Source organism: Cottoperca gobio, chromosome 1 (assembly GCF_900634415.1).
Source record: "Cottoperca gobio chromosome 1, fCotGob3.1, whole genome shotgun sequence".
In the NCBI taxonomy this organism is placed as follows: Eukaryota; Metazoa; Chordata; class Actinopteri; order Perciformes; family Bovichtidae; genus Cottoperca; species Cottoperca gobio.
In genome coordinates, this window is record NC_041355.1 from 18,809,270 (window position 1) to 18,827,840 (window position 18,571).

Genomic DNA, 18,571 nt, shown 5'->3' on the forward strand with positions numbered 1-18,571 from the left:
GTCATGTGAAAACTCTCAGGTTCACCCAGAGAAGAGCAGAGGACAGGAAGCGGTTCTGAGAATTTAAAAATCCAAAGTACTCTGCAAAAGGACAATAAATACAGTAGTGATAAGGTTTTTGTGTATATGTTATGGTATTCCAATGCCATGGTGTAACTAGATCTGTTGTATACATTATTGTTATCAATAATAATAAAAACAAGTAGTAATGAGGTTAGAGAGAAATATTTCAGCATTTCAGTATTGTGGAAACTGTATTGAGTTGCAAACTGTCACCAGTGAGGTTTATAATAAAGTCAGAACTGTGTATGAAAGAGATGCAAGAGATTCAGTTGACCTGCACACGTTGTAGCTAGGGTTGTAGGGTTTCCACCAAAAGGTCCCAGAACTTCTAGTCCAAGGAACTACTTTTCAACAAACTAAAAGTCATTGTCTGCGTTTCCACTGCGCTCTAAAGACCCTCGAAGATTAGGCAAATGAGCCTGCTGATGTATGAAAAAAGTGACGGATGTTTTACAGTGTACTGGAGAAGGAGTTGGAGTGTAATTATGTCATGTTAGCATGAATAGCTGCTAGTCAGTTCACTGAAACGTTACGCTGTGTAACATTCTAGAAATTTCCAGGAGGTAGACCAGCTCAGTACACTGGTACAGCTCAGGGAAACTTGTTTTTAACTATATTTAAATGATAAAAGAAAAGCACCACACCTGCTATTAGTTCATCACAAGTCATCACAGGTGCTACAGTAGCGACCATTGCTTTGCTTAGCTCATGTAGCATTATGTCACATTTGGCTGGCTGACTAATGCTAGCTGTTTCCCCACTGACGTGGATTAAAAACCACCCACTCATGTATTAGATGCTATGATGAATGTCTTTATTCATGGCTCCCAAAGTGAGAGGATTTAAAAAGTAAAATAAAACTCTCCATCAACAGAATTGTATCAATTTATTGCTGAAGTGCTGTGTCCATAATTACTCTCTCATTCGAATTACCATCATTTTGCCTCATCACTGACAGCTGTAGAGTTGCACAAAGGTAATTTTTGCATCTTTGATATGCAAAAAAAGCCCTCACCTTTACACCGTCTTTACTGCCTGTAAGTAGCTATTCCAGGACAAAAGGTAATCATGCCCAAAGCTTTTAAGTACTTGCCACAATGTTGACATGGGAAATTCTTGAAAATAACATTTCTGTTATTGTAAATGTGTTTTTGTATGTGTTGCATTAACATGCTTGTGAATACCTTTTTGTTTTTGCATGTCAGACACATGTATTAGTGCAATAGTCTCTACTGTACAGTAACACAACGGCACTCAGACTGAATACCCTCCCTGGGTTCTGGCTTCTATTGCCTCCTGAGCACAGAAATCATATATTACACACATACACACACACACACACACACACACACACACACACAGACACACACACAGACACACACACACCCCAGGATAAATGTGACTTGCACTGAACCAGTCTCTCAAGGGACTGTGTGTGTGTGTGTGTGTGTGTGTGTGTGTGTGTGTGTGTGTGTGTGTGTGTGTGTGTGTGTGTGTATGCAGACGTGTGTGTGTGTACAGTAAGTGAGTATGGAAATGCAGGTGCGTGTGTGTGTGTGTGTGTGTGTGTGTGTGAGTATGCAGACGTGTGTGTGTGTACAGTAAGTGAGTCTGGAAATGCAGGTGCGTGTGAGTGTGTGTGTGTGTGCGTGTGAGTGAGTGTGTGCGTGTCTAGTAATCCATCTATGTAAGCTGCTGGGATGCCGAGTAAAGATTTTTAAGGGGAGAAGGCAAACCAAACCTTGTGAGACTCAGGCAGTGCGGCTTCACTTTTGCCACATGCTTTGGGGATTTTAGCTCTAACATTGTTCTCAGTGTGAGTTTCCTTGTTGTTCTTACACACTCAGAATAAATCTTTGAGGTTATTGGAGTTCGCCTCTCAACTCTATTTCATCTTAATCCAATTTAGGGGGGAGTTCCAGAAGACATCAACAAATTTACAGTAGTTGCTTGTTTTTCCACTTTAGCGTTCACTTTATTTAATTTCCACAACAGCGAGCACATTCTAAATGAAATTATGGCGCATTAAGTGGCTCATTTACATTTCAGCCATTTATCTGATGCTCTCATGCACAGTGATTGGTCGTAAGTGCAATAGATGAATTAGCTTGAATTTCTAGATTCCTAGATTCCCTAGATCATGTGACCATAGAATACTAATCTGTGATTGTGAAGTATTGGTGGCCAAGTCCAGGACAAAACATGTTTTGCAATGTTACTGATAACATTAAAGGCTTTGTTCTTTTCAAGTGACCCAGTAAACCATGACAGTGTGATAGAGAGCCAGCGTGCATAGTACCCTGGACCCTGAAACTGAAGCAGCTACATGGAATTCAGCCATCGCTCATTTTATTATTTACACCTGTGCTTTTTCTACTGTGCCGTGTCAAAATGTGTGAAAAGGCATACAAGCACGACAGCAGGCTCCACTTTGGTGTAAACCATTAGCCCAACATTACATATAAATAGATAATCCAGGGTTATTTTAATCTGGATTTAAATTCAGCTCTAAATTAACATGTTGAAGTGTGAAATTTGATATAAGCTTGTGGATATTTAATGTTTTATAATGAGCGGGTCGTCCAGTAGAGAAAAGGCAAGAGTGTGTGTCTTCCGTGTAGCTCAATGGAAAAGGCCATCATTTGATGTTACTTGAGTTTTATCCCTAAATAAAGATGATTATTTGTATTTGTCCGACCCAAACCGGTGCACCAAAGCAACGTATCCTCATACAACAGTTCGTATAATCTTACTGAAATATTTGTGGGGGATTTTTGTGCGTTTTCCAACGCATGTCCAGCAATATGAGTGATCAGGGCACATGCTCAAGCCCCTGCAGTGCAGAATCTGTTAAGGCATCAAAACTACTCGGTTAGGATTAGGAAAAGATTGTGGATTGGATTAAAATCACTTTGGAGGTGGCGTTACTTAAGTATGGAAATTCCGTAACAAATAAGTAAAGGTTGACTTTTGGTTTTACGCTACTTGTACTACATCACCGGTGATGGGGTTGTATACGAGTTATAGTGCATAACGTTTTGTAAATACAAGTACGAATAGTTCTTGAGAACAGCCTGAACAAAGCACACATATCTCTACAATCCTAAAATGTTTTCGACTGCACAGTCATGGGCTTCATATATCAACAGGCCATCAGAGAACATAAATCCTTTTAGTGGGCTGAGCATTATCTAAACTCAAGCGACGCTCTGAGGAAAAACTATTGCGAGAGATATTGTGAGGGAAGAAGAAGTATTTTTTAATTCCACTGTGGTCTCGTTCTGTAACTCCCCAGAGAACCCCACCCCACACACACACACACACACACACACACACACACACACACACACTTATCTTCATATGAATCTTTTTGTGGAGTTTCTCATGCAGAGCTTTGAAGTGTTCAAAAAGCTTTCTCGTTAGAGGAAGAGGAACTACATCTATCTTCCTTGTGTCTGTGGTCAGTAGGGCAGAGGTCTGGGTTTTTTGAATCCTTGCCCAGTTGAAATCCATGCAAGCAAATGCAGTCAGCGAAGCCATACAATTAGAATACAGCGGCTTGTGAAGTCACCTCTGCCCTCGAGTCTCAACCCCAGGATCTTTGTCTCTGGAAGACTGATCTTTGTTTAGTGGTTTCAACCATGAGTAGCCGATAGCAATCATTTGACTGTTTAAGAAGAATCCCAAAGGAGAGGCATTTTTTTCATGTTCCCCTCCTTTTCAGATATAGCATCCTTTCTCCAAATTTCATTTCCCAAACCTAAAGCCGTTAAATAGTTTTCAGAGGTTCTCGCTGTCTGTCTTCTTGAGGTATTTGTAGCACATTTACAAATGCACACACACACACAAAGACACACTCACTTTTACCACTTTCGCTCCGGGGCTTGTCGCAGGGCACACAACAAGAGGCTTCTGTGCATACCAAACCCAGACTGTTCATTCAGAGCTGCCGCTAATCGTACATTTGCGCAAAAACACACGTACACTCTTTACATTACATGGGACCAGCATTCCTGCCGTTTTAGCCGTTGGGGGAGAAAGGGATTGTCCGTGGGGAAAAAACGAAAAGAGAGCGGTAGCGGCAACTCAGGAAATATTCATAACTAGAGAATTGAATACGATGAAAAGCCTAGAAAGTGAGCCCATGCACAACATCTCTTATGAAATCAAAAAATATATCTCTGTGGCTCTGTGACATCTTTGTATTTCTTTACAAGTTTTCACCTTGAGTTTTCTTATTGCCAGGTACAGTTTAGACCAGGGGTGTCAATCACACCGGGCCTACGTCGAGGACCAAGCACGGTCAACATTTATTGAACAGGATAGACGTATTGGATAATATTCATATTATATAATTATATAATTGTACCTTGGCCTTCAGTTTGACATGGACATGAGAAGTCTTTACTGTAGGCCATTTGTCATTGAACTGAATTGAGGCTCAGTGTACTTTACTATATTTTGTAAATATTTCTGCATTAGGGTTTCAATTCATGATTATTTTCATTATGAATGGCAAATCGCTTGGTCAATAAAATATCAGAAAATTGTGAAAAGTTTCCATCCCTGCTTATCAAAGTCCACGGTGATGTCTTGTTTGGTCAGTCCCAAACCCAAACATGTTCAGTTTAATATGAGTTAAAACAGAAAAAAGCAGGAAGTCAGCATTTTCTGGATAGTTTTTGATACCCAAACTGTGAATCTAAGAGAGCAGAAAAGAGCAGCTGTTCTCGCCCCCAAACTCTTCCGCTGATAAGCTACGATAAGTACGACTGCTTAAAAGTCACTAAGCATTTAGGTCGTCCCTGCTCTACCCCGGCTCATTTCTTCTGCGAGGTGTCCTGAGGTGCTCGAGCAGCTGTGAACTAAGTCTGTCAGTGTATCTGTCTCCAGCGTCATGCCAGACGCCACATCTTGCTCCGAGTATCGCAGGGATTCTGTCCAGGTCATTTATCTGAGCTCGTTAGCCACATGGCAGGCAGGTCGTAGCAGAAGCTGGCCCGCACGCTGCAGCCACCCACTCACACATAGGAACTACTGTATGTCTTATGAACTTACATATGTTTATGTGCATGACGGTTTTCTGCATGGATGTCCGTACACCAGCTTATGTTGAACACAGTGCTGACACACACGGTCGCTTATTTCAGCTTGGTCCCGTAGTAATTATATATTTTAAAGGAAGCGGGCTGGGAGGGTCGGGGTGAAACTGATATGTGCCGCTACCTTGCTCTCCCTCACATCTACCATGGGACTGCAACGGTAAATGATGGCATTAGGGAGGAGGGGAGAGGGCAGGGCAGATGAACTGCTTTCCTTCCTAGAGCGAGGGATGATTCCTGGGCCAGGGGAGGAAGAGGGGGAGAGGGGGTAAGCTGGACAGGTGCTGAGAGAGAGATATGTACTGTTTTCTGCTGCACAGGAGATTGGGGGGAATGGAGAGAAAGGGGAGAGAGAAAAAAGACAGGTGAAATATTTCCCCTTGTGGCACAGGAAATGGGGGGGAAAGTGGAAAGGGCCAGCTCTGTATTGAGAAATGGACTAAACCATTCCCGGAGGGGCTGCTGAAAGTCTCTGTCCCAAAGCCCGCTCTCTAAATGTACCTACCAGTGATGGATGATATTAACGTTTACCCCCTTTTTCCTCACTCCTCAGTGGAGCTCAGGGAGGGCTGTGTGTGTGTGTGTGTGTGTGTGTGTGTGTGTGTGTGTGTGTGTGTGTGTGTGTGGCACACTGCATGCCAGGCAATCCTGACATGGCTTCCTGGACACTCCCACAGAGTAGAAAGCATATCCCCTGTAACAATCGATAGCCACCCCAGCTCCCAGCCTCATCTGCAGTTCCTATCCTCAATGGCCGCCACTACTATTAATTCTGTGCCCCGCTGCTTCCTGCTTAGAGCCCGGTCCCTGAGATTAAAGAGCATCACACACAGCGACTGGAGTCCTTTGCTCACAGGAGGAGAGGGAGGAGGAGGAAGGGAGGGTGCACAGTGTGAAGATTGTTTATCCTGAGGAATCTCCTCAGTGCCAGTTTTACAAATACTACTCATTTCCACTTCAGGGCCACATGGGGGCTAACCTCAACTCTTATCCGTGTCAATTAATTTGCAACAAATCAACATCTTTGTTATGCTTTTTCTTTTTTTCCTCCCACAAAACAAAACAATTATAGCTAGCTGGGATGCATTCAAATAAGTAGTTTGTAACACAACATCTCATGCTAGTTGATCAAATTCTAGAATCATTTTAGTAGTCGAGTATTTGTTAATGACTCATTTATCAAGCAAAAATACCAAATATTTGCTGCTTTTGTGTGTCTTATACATGTATTTTGGAGGGTTTGTAGGACAAAATCAGGCACCTGATGTTACTGATTGGCCTGTTTGTGTTTACTTGCAAAAGCTCACAAGGTTTTATTTTTTCTCGTCATTGCAATGTGCTGCTCTGATTAATTACTGCACGCTAACATATGATGTGATCAATCACTAAATGTCACCAGCTGAGCTTAATCAGACATCTTGTCTCGTTATCAGTGTAGTTAACAGATTTAAACAATCGCCTTACTTATTCAATACGTGGCCTTTGGTGTGGGATGTAGCCCTACTGCTCCCTTGTTTCCCCTAAAGATTAAAGAAATTGTTTTTTTGCCAATTGGATCAGAAGATTAAAACTAGAGCTAAATGATTTGGAAAAACATGTAATTGCGATATGATTCACAATATTTTAGGAAATTATCGTTTTTGCATCATTATTCCTTTTTTCTTTGAAAGATGTATTAAAATAATCTTGGTTTTTCACATTTTCAGCCCTAATTAATACCACTCTCATGTCACTAAATATCAAGCTACATACACCAGCTGGTTAGCTTAGCTTAGCATAGTTAAACATCCTGAAGTTTCTCATGCTGCTAATCCGACACAAAAATGTAATTTATAAACTAACAAGATACTACTGTAAGTCTTATTTAGTGAGCTTTACAGGTAGACCTACTGTTTGTGTTACATTTGAAAAGAGCCAGGCTAGTGGTGTCCTGCTGTTTTCAGTCTTTATGCTAAGCTAACCAAACCATCTCCTTGCTCCACCTTCATATTTACCAAACAGATATGAGAGTGGTTTCTATCTTCTCATTTAACTGCCTTACATCAATCATTTCTATACTATATACTATATACCTAACCCTAACCCTAACCCACAGTACAGATAGACATGCCTCAAGTAAGCCTCGCTTGGCCTCGCTGTGGAAGTGAGGGGCTTAGCATACTTTTGTAAAGATATTGTATATTTTGAACAGTATGTATTCAGTTACTTCATCAGCTAACATTTAGTATCCATGTGCTGTAAGCAAAGATGTGTTAAGAAACATTGGGGCCACTGTTGTTTGTTTTTAACACTCACTTGGGCATTTTTCCAATTTAACTGTGTCCCTCATCTTCTCATGTCTCTCGCAGTGGGACTCAAAGTGCGAGTATCCGTTTCTCTAGGGCAAACACATGCTGCCGCTTCTTTACTCCCTCCCTTAAGCCCACACAATACACACACATGTGAACACTTTAAGAAAAAAAAAAAAAAGAAGCATTCACTGTACACACATAATCGTGAATGCATACAGACTCATTTTACCCCTGCAAACATCCAGTGACTTGCATTGCATGGATTAGCCCCCGAAAGCATTCCCTTTGAAACTCGGCAAGTAGGGATTTCTTTTTAGGTGATCACTGGCCTAAGCAGCTGTTACACGCAGGATTAGCAGGTTCTGCCGTTCAGACAACATGGTCTGTTTAAACTGGCAGCGTGAGGAGAGTAGAGAAAGACAAGGAGGGGAGGGGAGAGGTTATGACAGGCAAGAGCAATGACGAAGTTGAAAATAAAGGGGAGAGTTAGAGAGAAAAGGAAGTGCGAGAGATGTGAAATGGGGAATAGATTATGAAGGAAGGGGAGCGAGATGTGAAGCAGAAGGGAAGAGAGGTGAAAGGAGCAGAGCAGAATCAGGATGTGTGAAGAGAAGTGTGAAGGCAAGGAAAGGGGGAAAGGCAGAGAGTCGAGAGAAGTCAGAGATGCATGGAAAGTGTAGGAGAGGAAAAGAGGAGAGCCACACGTTTAAAGGTGGCCGGTGTTGTGAGAATCAGACCTCTGCCAAAGCAGCATCTTAAATGGAGCTGACAATGACAATATTGTTTCGTGTCCTCCTCTGTTTTTCATCCTGTTTTTCTGCTCCTCGTTTCACTTCTATAATATCATCCCCCTCCTGTCTCTGTGTGTGAAAGTGTGTCATCCAGCCACCTTTGTAATTGTGCTGGTACAAGGTGTTTGCAGAGAGGGAAGGTTGATGGGATGATAACAGGCCTGGCTTTAGGGGTGGAAAGACATTTCCATGCCGAGCGAGCGCCTGGCTGACAATAGCATCTCACTTGCTCCCCTTGTGTCTCTCACCTCTCCTGCTTCCATTCTGTCTCACATACCTCACATTGCACTTAGCTCTCTCTCCCCCTTTTCCCTCTTCCTCTTTTCTGTGTCTTGTAAATGGAGAAACACATCAGGGATCCCTGTTGTTATGAGCTCTATCTTTCCTCAGCTGCTGCTTGTCGTTCCGTCCCCCCCCCCTCAATTTACCCCCCTCCGCCTCTTCCTTTTTTGTGTCTAGCAAGGTGTGCAACAACGGCGTGGCAGCCAGGCAGATTTCTTAGTTTTCCATTTGATGCACCGTGGCACATTTCACTGGAACAAGCCAGCGCTTCCTGGGAGCAGAACTCATGCCTCGTGTCAGCGCACCATCGCCTTGCACTCCACCACTCTGAATCATTACCCTTTTCCCCCTCTTTCTGCTATCCCCTGTGCCCTTTCTTCGCTTTCAGCCTATTCTGCTGAAAAGATTGGGAAATTGTACACACACACACACTATCTCACATATGCAGACGCACGGCGCTGACAAGTGCAGCCTTTACAGTCACATGCCACACTAAGACAATTTCTTCACATTGTCATGTGGCTCTTTCGGAAAAATTACTTAGTACACATTCATGCACACATAAACACAAACTCACAGTCATATTCTGGCCCTTTATCTCTTCTTGGTAATCTGTTTACGGAGTGCTGGGCCCATTTAAAGGGAGAATTTAATTGAAACTAGCGCTAATCTGATGATGGCACGGAACGACAGAGCCCCTCGGCCCTGCATCACCTCCAGTCAGGTTGCACCTTGTAGTCCGCACACTCAATACCTTGCTACTTCATTTCATGCCTCGCGGTTCAATGCGGCTCTGCCCACTCATACATGGCACATTGATTGTTAATCCGACATTTGATATGCACCGCGCTCACTCAATTCTGATATTGTTTTTGTTGTTTGTGTCCTCCCTTCTCCTCTTTTCCCACTCCCCACCACTTACCTAACGTTTGCCTTCTCCTCCTCTCTCTTCCTCCAGGATGGATATTACTCTCACCGGCCGAAGGAGAAAAATAGAGTGGACAGCAACAACGAGAACTCTGTGCCCAAAGACTTTGAGAACATAGACAATAGTAACTTTGGTGCACGCTCACAACCACACCGACAGTCTGTAGGGGCCACCAGCAGCAAGCAGCAGCGGGAGCATCTGCAAGAGAAGGCCCACGCCCAGCAGCAGGCCTGGCGGGACACCTCCCCGAGTCTGGGCCGCAGCTCAAACGAAGTGCTGCCTGTAGGCCAACAGCCGCTGGCGGTGGGCAACAATGCCTCCTACCCGGGCGGTCAAGGCGTTGCAGAAGTGTCGCGGCAACACTACCTTGCCTCACCGGCCCAGCAGGCCGAGACACAGCACAGACATCAGCACCCGCACAGGAGGCAAGCGACCGCAGCGCCCCTGGAGGTGACCTACGACGAGCCACCCAAGTGTGAGATCAGTGGGAAGGAAGCCATTTCAGCTCTATCTAGAGCCAAGAGCAAGGAGTGCCGGCAACAGATTGCCGAGGTGTACTGCAGACACAAGGAAGGGCAGTTAATGCCCGAGAAGGTCACTCGCTACTGCCCCATCGAGGGTGAGTCCATCATTGTAATTAATTTGATTGATTTTTTTATTTTAGTTAATACAAATGGTTATGTATGTGTGGTTAGTGCAGTCACTTTGTATTCCAAACACAATTTGCTTCACATAATGGATCGATATCTTTCAAGCTTCCCATAGTGGGTACATCTGATTGTTGAGTTCCAGGTGGTTATGTGAAACCACATTTTGTACAAAATCTGATGCCACTTTATTCATGTGTCTATAACATTACATCATGACTAAATAAGCAGCAATCTAAGTTAAAGTGTGGAATAAAAACATCTAGTGCTGGTATCGCTTAAAACAGTACGATACATGTACCAATACCAGTATCCGTAGAGTGATATTGATACCAATAGAGGATACATCATTTGATACTTTTTTTTCTTCTACTCAATTCGATACCCATCATGTGAATAGACCACCATCCAAATGATATATACACGATTTCTACACAAATAAATGTATCTAATTTATATATTATTTAAAAACATGTATTAAATAACTGTACTGCCAACTCCGTACATATTTGTTTCCACCTAATTGTAAATCTCTCCTGTAGTGGAATTAACTTATTATTATGCCTACTCTAAATTAGTACATATGCTTTACAGACTGTTGCTCAATAATATATTAACTGAATTTATACATTAAAAAATAGGAGCCTATTGTGAGGCTATACAATCATTAAAATTGTAAATTAAAAAAAGCCTCAATATGCTCTGCACTTTTCTATGAGCTGCAGACAACACGTGCACAAAATATAAGCAGCTTCAGTCCTTAGCAAAAATGTAGCCCTCCTTTTAAGTAAAATTTTTATCTGCCTTTCATATCAGCATACATTTTAGCTTCTGGTTAATGCCGATATTTCAATTTAGTTTTTAGGGTCAGATTTTAAAAAATTGTTTTTATTATTATTGGTCTCAAAAAGAGAGGTCAGATTTAGCTATTAGCTTATTTCCATCTGCATTCCCTCAGGATGAAGAAAGACAATTATACTTGGTTAGTTGTTTTCATGCTAAGGCCTTTCTTCCCTAACACATTATACTGTAACGTAGTAGCCTACGTGTTTATTCATATTACTGATATATTTATGAGAATAAATAAATCCTCTAAATGCAGCATTTATGTGAAAATAGTGAAAATAAATGAGACAGCGGAGCTTCTCTTAAGATCTTAAAAATCACTTCTTTTTTAACTTTCAAAATCAGGAGATCAATGAGCTAAAAGTGTTTTTTCCTTTGGATGATTATTCCAGCAGATTTAGTTGTACAAGGAAGTACAAGATACACAGAAAAAATGCTGACAGGTTATCAATGTCCTTGCTTCATATAGTTTGACCTCATTTTCTCCTACTCTCTGCTGTGTAATGTTTTTTCATAGCAAAAAAACATATTATCCGCAAAGCTAAGTACAAAGAGTGTGGTGTGACCAGTCAGACTTTAGTACATGGTCAAATATTTCCTGCTCTCATAATTGTAATTCTCATCAAAGGCAAGATATGGCTTTTGTTGCAGATATATAATTGGTGAAGTAAATTGTTGGAGAAAATGGGGATACTGCATGTATTCTCTCAAATTGGTCAAGCTGGCCACAGAACACAGGTTCTCCTTTCTATTCGTCATAACGGATGCACACAAACACACACACACACACACACACACACACACATACACACACACACATACACATACACACACACACACACACACACACACACACACACACACATGGGCTTTTTCTTCTCGAAATAAAATTATGGACATCTGCAGTCTGGTTCTGGATCTGTAAACATAATCTGTTGCGGCTGCCGCCATCGGTGGGCGGCACGCATCAGCAACCATGTTGAAGTGAACAGCACGTACACACACATGGATTTATACACATGGGAGTGGACTGAATGCAGCGTGGACAGCAGGGAAGGAGGAGAAAACTATTAAACATCCTGCCTGTTCGACTCAGATACCTTCCCGCCCTCGCTCATGTATTTAGAACTCGAGGAGGCACTGTGACTTACCAACTTTTGTACATTCCCCTACCCAAGAGCAGGAGTAGGCTACCGTTTGTCTGTGCCTAAGCTCCTGTCATCTCACACAGCAACATATCATCCCACTCAAACAGACAGTTTGATCATAGGAGACAAAGAAATTGAAAAGGGCTTTCCCCTGGTGGCTTGGCTGTAACAACACGACAACTAAATTAAATCACTTTTCTTTCTTACTCTCCGTCTGCTTGCCTGCTGCCTGCCAGTGTGTTATCTCTCTTCCTCTCTTCCCTCCTCTGTTCCTCATGCCAATTCAAGTCCTAACCTTGTTAGCAGAAAATTGTCCAATTTGGTTTGATCGGTTTTGCTGTCCTTGAGGCCTTGGCTAGATTAGCAATTGTGATAGCTCTGGTGTTAGCGTCATTTAAAACAGGAGGAACATGTTCAATCTCTTTGCCTCCCATATGCTAACTTGGCTAATAATGATATAGCCTAACTGGGCTATGCTGCTCCAGCAGGGGTAGGCTACTAGCTGGCACTGACCTTGTATCCATGTAGCTTTAACCTAATGGCCTCGTACTGAAAAGGATTTGTGTATAAATCATACTTGAAGATGCTATGATCAATATGTTTGTGAAAACAATCAATCAAATAAGTGTGTGTAATGTGAAACCAGTTGCTCATAGTGACAAACCCAAAAAGAAACCCAACTGTTCTGCTCAGCTATATGAGCTTTAGGCTATAGTTGATTTTAATGTAACTCATTGTCTCTGATATGCTACCTACTTGCCCAGCACCAAACACCAGACAGACTGTCTGGTGTCACCAGACAGATTAGCTGGTGTCACCAGACAGATTAGCTGGTGAACCTAGTGGAGCATTTAGCCGCAACAAGCCAGATATTTCACTCAGCAGGTTGTTGATGACTAGCATCTTGTTAGCTGATGGTGTTAGCTGGTGATATGAATGTTGCTTGCTGAGGTGCGGTAACATTTAGTTGTTACTTAGTGGGTTGAAAAGCATGATAGCAACATGCTAGTTTGCTGTACATGTTGTTAGCCAGTTAGCTAGCTCCAAATGAATGCTATTGTTGACCTGTGTCTGGCCGGATGTGTAGGCAACTAAATAGGCAACTGTTTGCTAGCAAGTTCACTATATCAACTCAAGAGGTGATAATATGTCATTCCAGGTTTAGGTACATTAGCCTACAGGTCCCTCTCCGGGTGGTTAGCCTATAGCCTACCATAGTTTACCAAGTTTTCCTGTTGGTGATTAACAAAGGTGTAGCCTATCTTATTTTTAAAGAAAAGGAAATTAAGTGTGTGCCCATGGATATGATTTATGGCTGCTAAGCTGGCTCTACTGATGGTTTGAAGGAGAAGACGCTATCCTGGAGACGTTTTAAAATGCAATTTGGTACAAGCCCTTTAGGATATAGCTCAGCTCTTGTTCTAACCTCTCATATGAGCAGTTAAGATGGAGGGTGGGTAAGAGCCCGAAGTTACACAAGATGATGGAGGAAGAGAGTGGGGTGATAGCAGATGAGGGAGAGGCAGTTTAAAGGATTGATGGCGATGGGAAGCATGATGAAGAGTGATGAGTTCAAAAGGAGGGCTTTTTTTTCTTTGGGAAAAAGACCTGCGGTGTCTTCAGGTGCAGAAGAATACTACACGTGAAGCTCTTCTACAGAGAAAACCCACATGCTCGACAAAACTGAGAGTAAAATTTAAGTTCTCTCACACACACACACAGCAGTGCTCATTAGTTCAGCTAGCTAGCATAGCACACACTCTCAAAGTGCTTTGTGAAGCGACTGGCCAATTATCCGTGTGCAAAGCAAACCAGTGAACCTTCTTAGCTGGCCACCAATTACCGCTCAATCTGATACGGCCCACAGCAGATTTCCCCCATGAGCTGTCACACACACACACACACACACACACACACACACACACACACACACACACACACACACACACACACACACACACACACACACTCATACACACATGCAGAGACAAAGGGAGAAGCACGTAATAAGTATGAGTGACTGACAGGAGCCACGGCCAATTTGAGCCAAGGGAGCGTGTCATTAACCCCAACCTTGTTGTCACCCTTTAAACAAAGCCATGTTGGACACCTGCCCTTAAATTTGAATGAATGAGATTCGTTGAACGGGAGGGAAGAGGCCTTTTAGCCCGGCCCTGTCGACTCATAAAGAGATGACATTTCGGACACTTGCCTTTAAATTTTGAGTAATTACAGGAACCTCAGGGCCAGACGGGGAGAGGAGCCAGGAGGAGCATTTTTGAGGAAATGTAAGCTCAGGGGAATAAACAGCCAACACCTTAGAATCCCCTCAACTTCCTCTATTTCTTCATCACAGATGGGCTCTTGGGAACTTAAGTCCCAAATTATAGTCATTAATCTCCTTAAGGCACATTCTGCGAACAAACATGTCTCATAAGATGCATGTGCACATTTGCTGTAATAACTGAGAATTTAAAAACAAACAATGTGTGTAATGTAATGTTGTGGGACTTGATGTTGCAGAACTGCTTCAAGGAACATTTTTTGAGTGCTTTTTTGAGCGATTTAAATGTGGTACAAAACTACTCAATGGAGCTATGTGAGGTTAGCAGTAACTCTCTAGAGATTGTTGGAATTGTTTAATTTGATAGTGGCTTGGCAGGCCGCGACCGAGTTGGTGTTTGTCTTGCATGCTTATTGTTGTCATTTGTGTGAAATCCAAGGCATCTTGTGGGAGTTTTGCCTGAAAGGAATGATGGCACATTGTCAAACCTTGCTCCACCCTGAAAGCCCCAGAGGAATCACTTATAGGATTTCTGTCTGAATGAGGATAGTAGTTACAGTGTCTGGTTGAAATTGTCATAGTTCCAATTCAATCACATAAGAAAATGGATGGGGGAGTCATGGTATTGTGGTTATGCTTTTCTGTTGCACAGTAGGGCTGAGGTAGCTGTATGACTTTCCTTTTGTTCTTATTTATTCATTTATGTATTAATCTCTTCGTTGTAGCATGGCTTTCTTTCTTTGTGCATAATCCTGACCAATTTGGCCTCCTAAGAACATCCAATTTATTTAAAGGGATAGTTTGAAGCTGGGTTGAATGAGGTAATTATCCAGAGTCAGTGTATTACCTAAAGTAGATGGTGGTCGGTAACAGTTTGGAGAAACAGACCAGCTGGAGTTCCAGCACCGAAGCTAAGCAGTGTACTGCTGTGGACAGGGGCAGTAGCAAAATGTTTTTTAGCCACCTAAAATAAATGCAATATTTTTCCTGCTTAAGCTTTCGTCAGACAGCCACTTCTGATGGGGAACTGATGCCGTTATATCCATATACTGTATGCTCTCTTCAAAGCCACCAGACTCCATTGACACAAACAGTCATTCTACCTCACAAGACATGATAGTTGCTGGTTTGCCTCGATCGGTTAGTTAGTTTGCGTTATTGTGTGACTTTGGTGAATCCAAACTAACTCCAGACAGGAGAACATAGATAACAGCTACAGTTCCCAATCCAAAAGTTATGTCTATGGTTACACTGGCTATGGATAAGTACCTCATACACTTCAAACAATCCGAACTATCCCTTTAAAGGACACAGTGGAGAACAAAGGGAAGTTACCCGTGTTATACATCCACCTCTGCTTGTCGAAGTCAGTGTTTTTCAAGGCATAATGGCTGTATTACTGTTTCTGTACATCTTCAAGAGAGCATATTGTTCCTCAGTTCAGACTGTGGCACAAAAGACAATGTAAAATACCTTCTGACTGTTCATTTGTGACATAGCAGTTAATTATTATGAATACGCTAATCACAACACTCTGCTACTTACCGAATTTCCAGGCAACCTTATTGTTTAGCTATTTCCTTTTATTGTTTAATGAAAGAATAACATTTAATTACCATTTATAACTATATTCATTATGCATCTGCTTTCTTTGTCCCTCGAAGATATTTATAGGTTCAACCCCCTCATATAGTGACTAATAGCGCTGTTTGTGCAGCCTCTCATAGACGATCAAATAAATAGCAGATTTGATTTGCCAAATCAAACATGCAAACAACCCCTGATTATACACTGATGCAGAATCCATGCAAAATTAAATGTAGTGCATACTAGATGTATTTTCACTGGTGTCATTACATAATTGTTTTTCTTTATACCTCACAGGTAAAGCCAATGCTAATGTGCAGTGGGATGAGGACTCTGCGGAGAGCTTTCCATCAAAGCCAGTCAGAATAGCATTTGTCCTGGTGGTCCATGGACGAGCCTCGCGCCAGTTTCATCGTCTCTTCAAAGCCATCTTCCACACCTCGCACTACTACTACATCCACGTCGATCAGGTGAGCCACAGAGAGACGACAAACAGGATGTACCTTTACTGTGAAACCTTTCATTGCCTTTTAAATCCATCGGTTTGCCAATGCAAGATTAGCAATATTACAATTAGCGGTGGGTCACAATTAAAAAAATTTTTTTTTAGATATTGCTGCTGATGGACAGTAATCCTAAACATCAATTAAAAGTTGTGTCATTATTATGTGAATTGTTAAAAATAAAAACTTGTACACGTTATTTTGTGCATAATTTATTTTTGAAATTGGCAAATTTCTGAGAAATAAAAAAGGCAGCTCACCTAAGCTTACCAATTTCATTTATGTAACAGGCAACATTTTTATTTTTTGTATAATTTGAATTTATCCTGTTATCCTTGAAGTCACTGAAAATTGAGAAATACTAAAAACCTTTTATTAAAAAGTGTTTTTTCTGTGCAAGTGAAGCATGAATAAATGTTACCTTTTGGTTTAGGATTGCCTTTGTGGGTTTTACACTATTGCAATCAGTTGATATAACACTTTCAAATGTAAAAAAAACTCCATAACCTTTTAACCTTTAATACCATAATTTGCCACACCGCCTTTATAAGTGCACAGGAGTTAATCCTGAAATTAGAAATTATACTGACTCGTGTCATACATATCAGATACCGAATTCTGAGCTTTACATTTAACTTTAACATTAACTTGCCAAATTAAATCTCTTGGTATCAGATTAAAACATTAATCATTGTGTGATCATTTCCTTTGTTCAAGCGCTCCAACTACCTGCACAGGCAGGTTCACGCCTTGGCTGCCCAGTATCCAAATGTGAGGGTGACACCCTGGCGCATGGCCACCATCTGGGGCGGTGCCAGTCTGCTGACCATGTATCTTCGCAGCATGGCTGACCTGCTGGCCATGAGGGACTGGAGCTGGGATTTCTTCATCAACCTCAGTGCTGCCGACTACCCCATCAGGTAACAAAGATGGATCTCACAGCAATGGGGAGTTCAGCAAAGGGTAGTGGGGAGACCTGCAGGGAAGGCAGTCATGTAACTTCTCTTTAGAATTGTCCTTTAAGGAAATGAAGCTAGGTATAAGCATCTACAGTAATATAGGCGACAAAGGCACCAGGCCTGCACAGCAATAGTACACACTCTCAGACAATAAGGACGAAATTCAATACACGCTGGTCTGAGTTCCTGCGGTTTACTGTGAGCTTTAAATAATGAGTCACTCCAAACCAAACAGATCAATGAGGTAGAACCTCTGCTTTTCCCAAGCACTGTCCGTTCACACGTTCTCTTCAAAAAGCTGCTTTCTTCCTTGCACTCTATTGAATGGGTTACATGGTGAACTGATTACAATTTAATTGCGCGGGGTCAATACCTATTGACTTTCAAGGCCCGTTGTGTACTGTACTGTCCGAAAGTCGTCTCTCCTCCACTGCAGAACATCCCCTTTAAGAGGCTGTAAAAGGTAATTAAAGCCACTAAGTGTACATGAACTGGACATGAAGTCATGGAAATAGCCTATCGGAGGAGAAATCTTGTGACTTGTGCTTTTTTTTTCCTGGGAGTTTATAGCCCTTCTGGGAGTTCAGGGTCTACTGAGTTTTTGATGTAGCTCTGCAGCAGCCAATTAAAATGCTCCTATTAAGGAGAGAGTTATCTCTTCTGCGCAGCCAGATGTCCACCAGTTGAATTTAGACAAGCTGTAATGGCCACTGGGTAAAAGGAGCTGGATCTGATGTCTCCACAGCTGTACCTAAGATGCCGGGGCAAATGGGGATTTTGTTCATAGACGTGTTCAGTCTTGTTGTGCTCGGTTGTTTTTCACCATCACGATGAAGAGTTTATGCATACTAGTTCAGTGTGTCTCATCACCTGTCTGTGTACATGTGTGCACATTTATCCTGTCTGTATGCCTGTCCGTCTGTCTGTCGGCGCATGATTAAAGGTATTTCTGAGTGCATGCACCGAGACACTGTTTTCTTCCCGTTTTTTGCCTCCTCATTTGCATGAAGGGGATGTTGTTGTGAAAAGGGCTGACAGTGGAGGTTTTAAGCCCCATCTGTTGGGAAACGAAACGATTGATGGAGCGAAAGACGGAGCCGAGAGCCAGAAATGACAGGGAGAGGCGAAGGAGGAAGAATA

General features: G+C 42.2%; 1 protein-coding gene across 1 annotated transcript in view; it reads left to right on the forward strand.

Moving 5' to 3' along the window:
* The window catches only part of xylt1 (xylosyltransferase I), an 81,256-nt gene that overhangs the window by 32,952 nt on the left and 29,733 nt on the right, over window positions 1–18,571 (forward strand). The window contains exons 2-4 of the mRNA XM_029437040.1: window positions 9,488–10,076; window positions 16,267–16,439; window positions 17,190–17,392. Of these exons, the coding sequence (XP_029292900.1) occupies window positions 9,488–10,076; window positions 16,267–16,439; window positions 17,190–17,392 (965 nt within the window). The remainder of the gene's footprint in view (window positions 1–9,487; window positions 10,077–16,266; window positions 16,440–17,189; window positions 17,393–18,571) is intronic.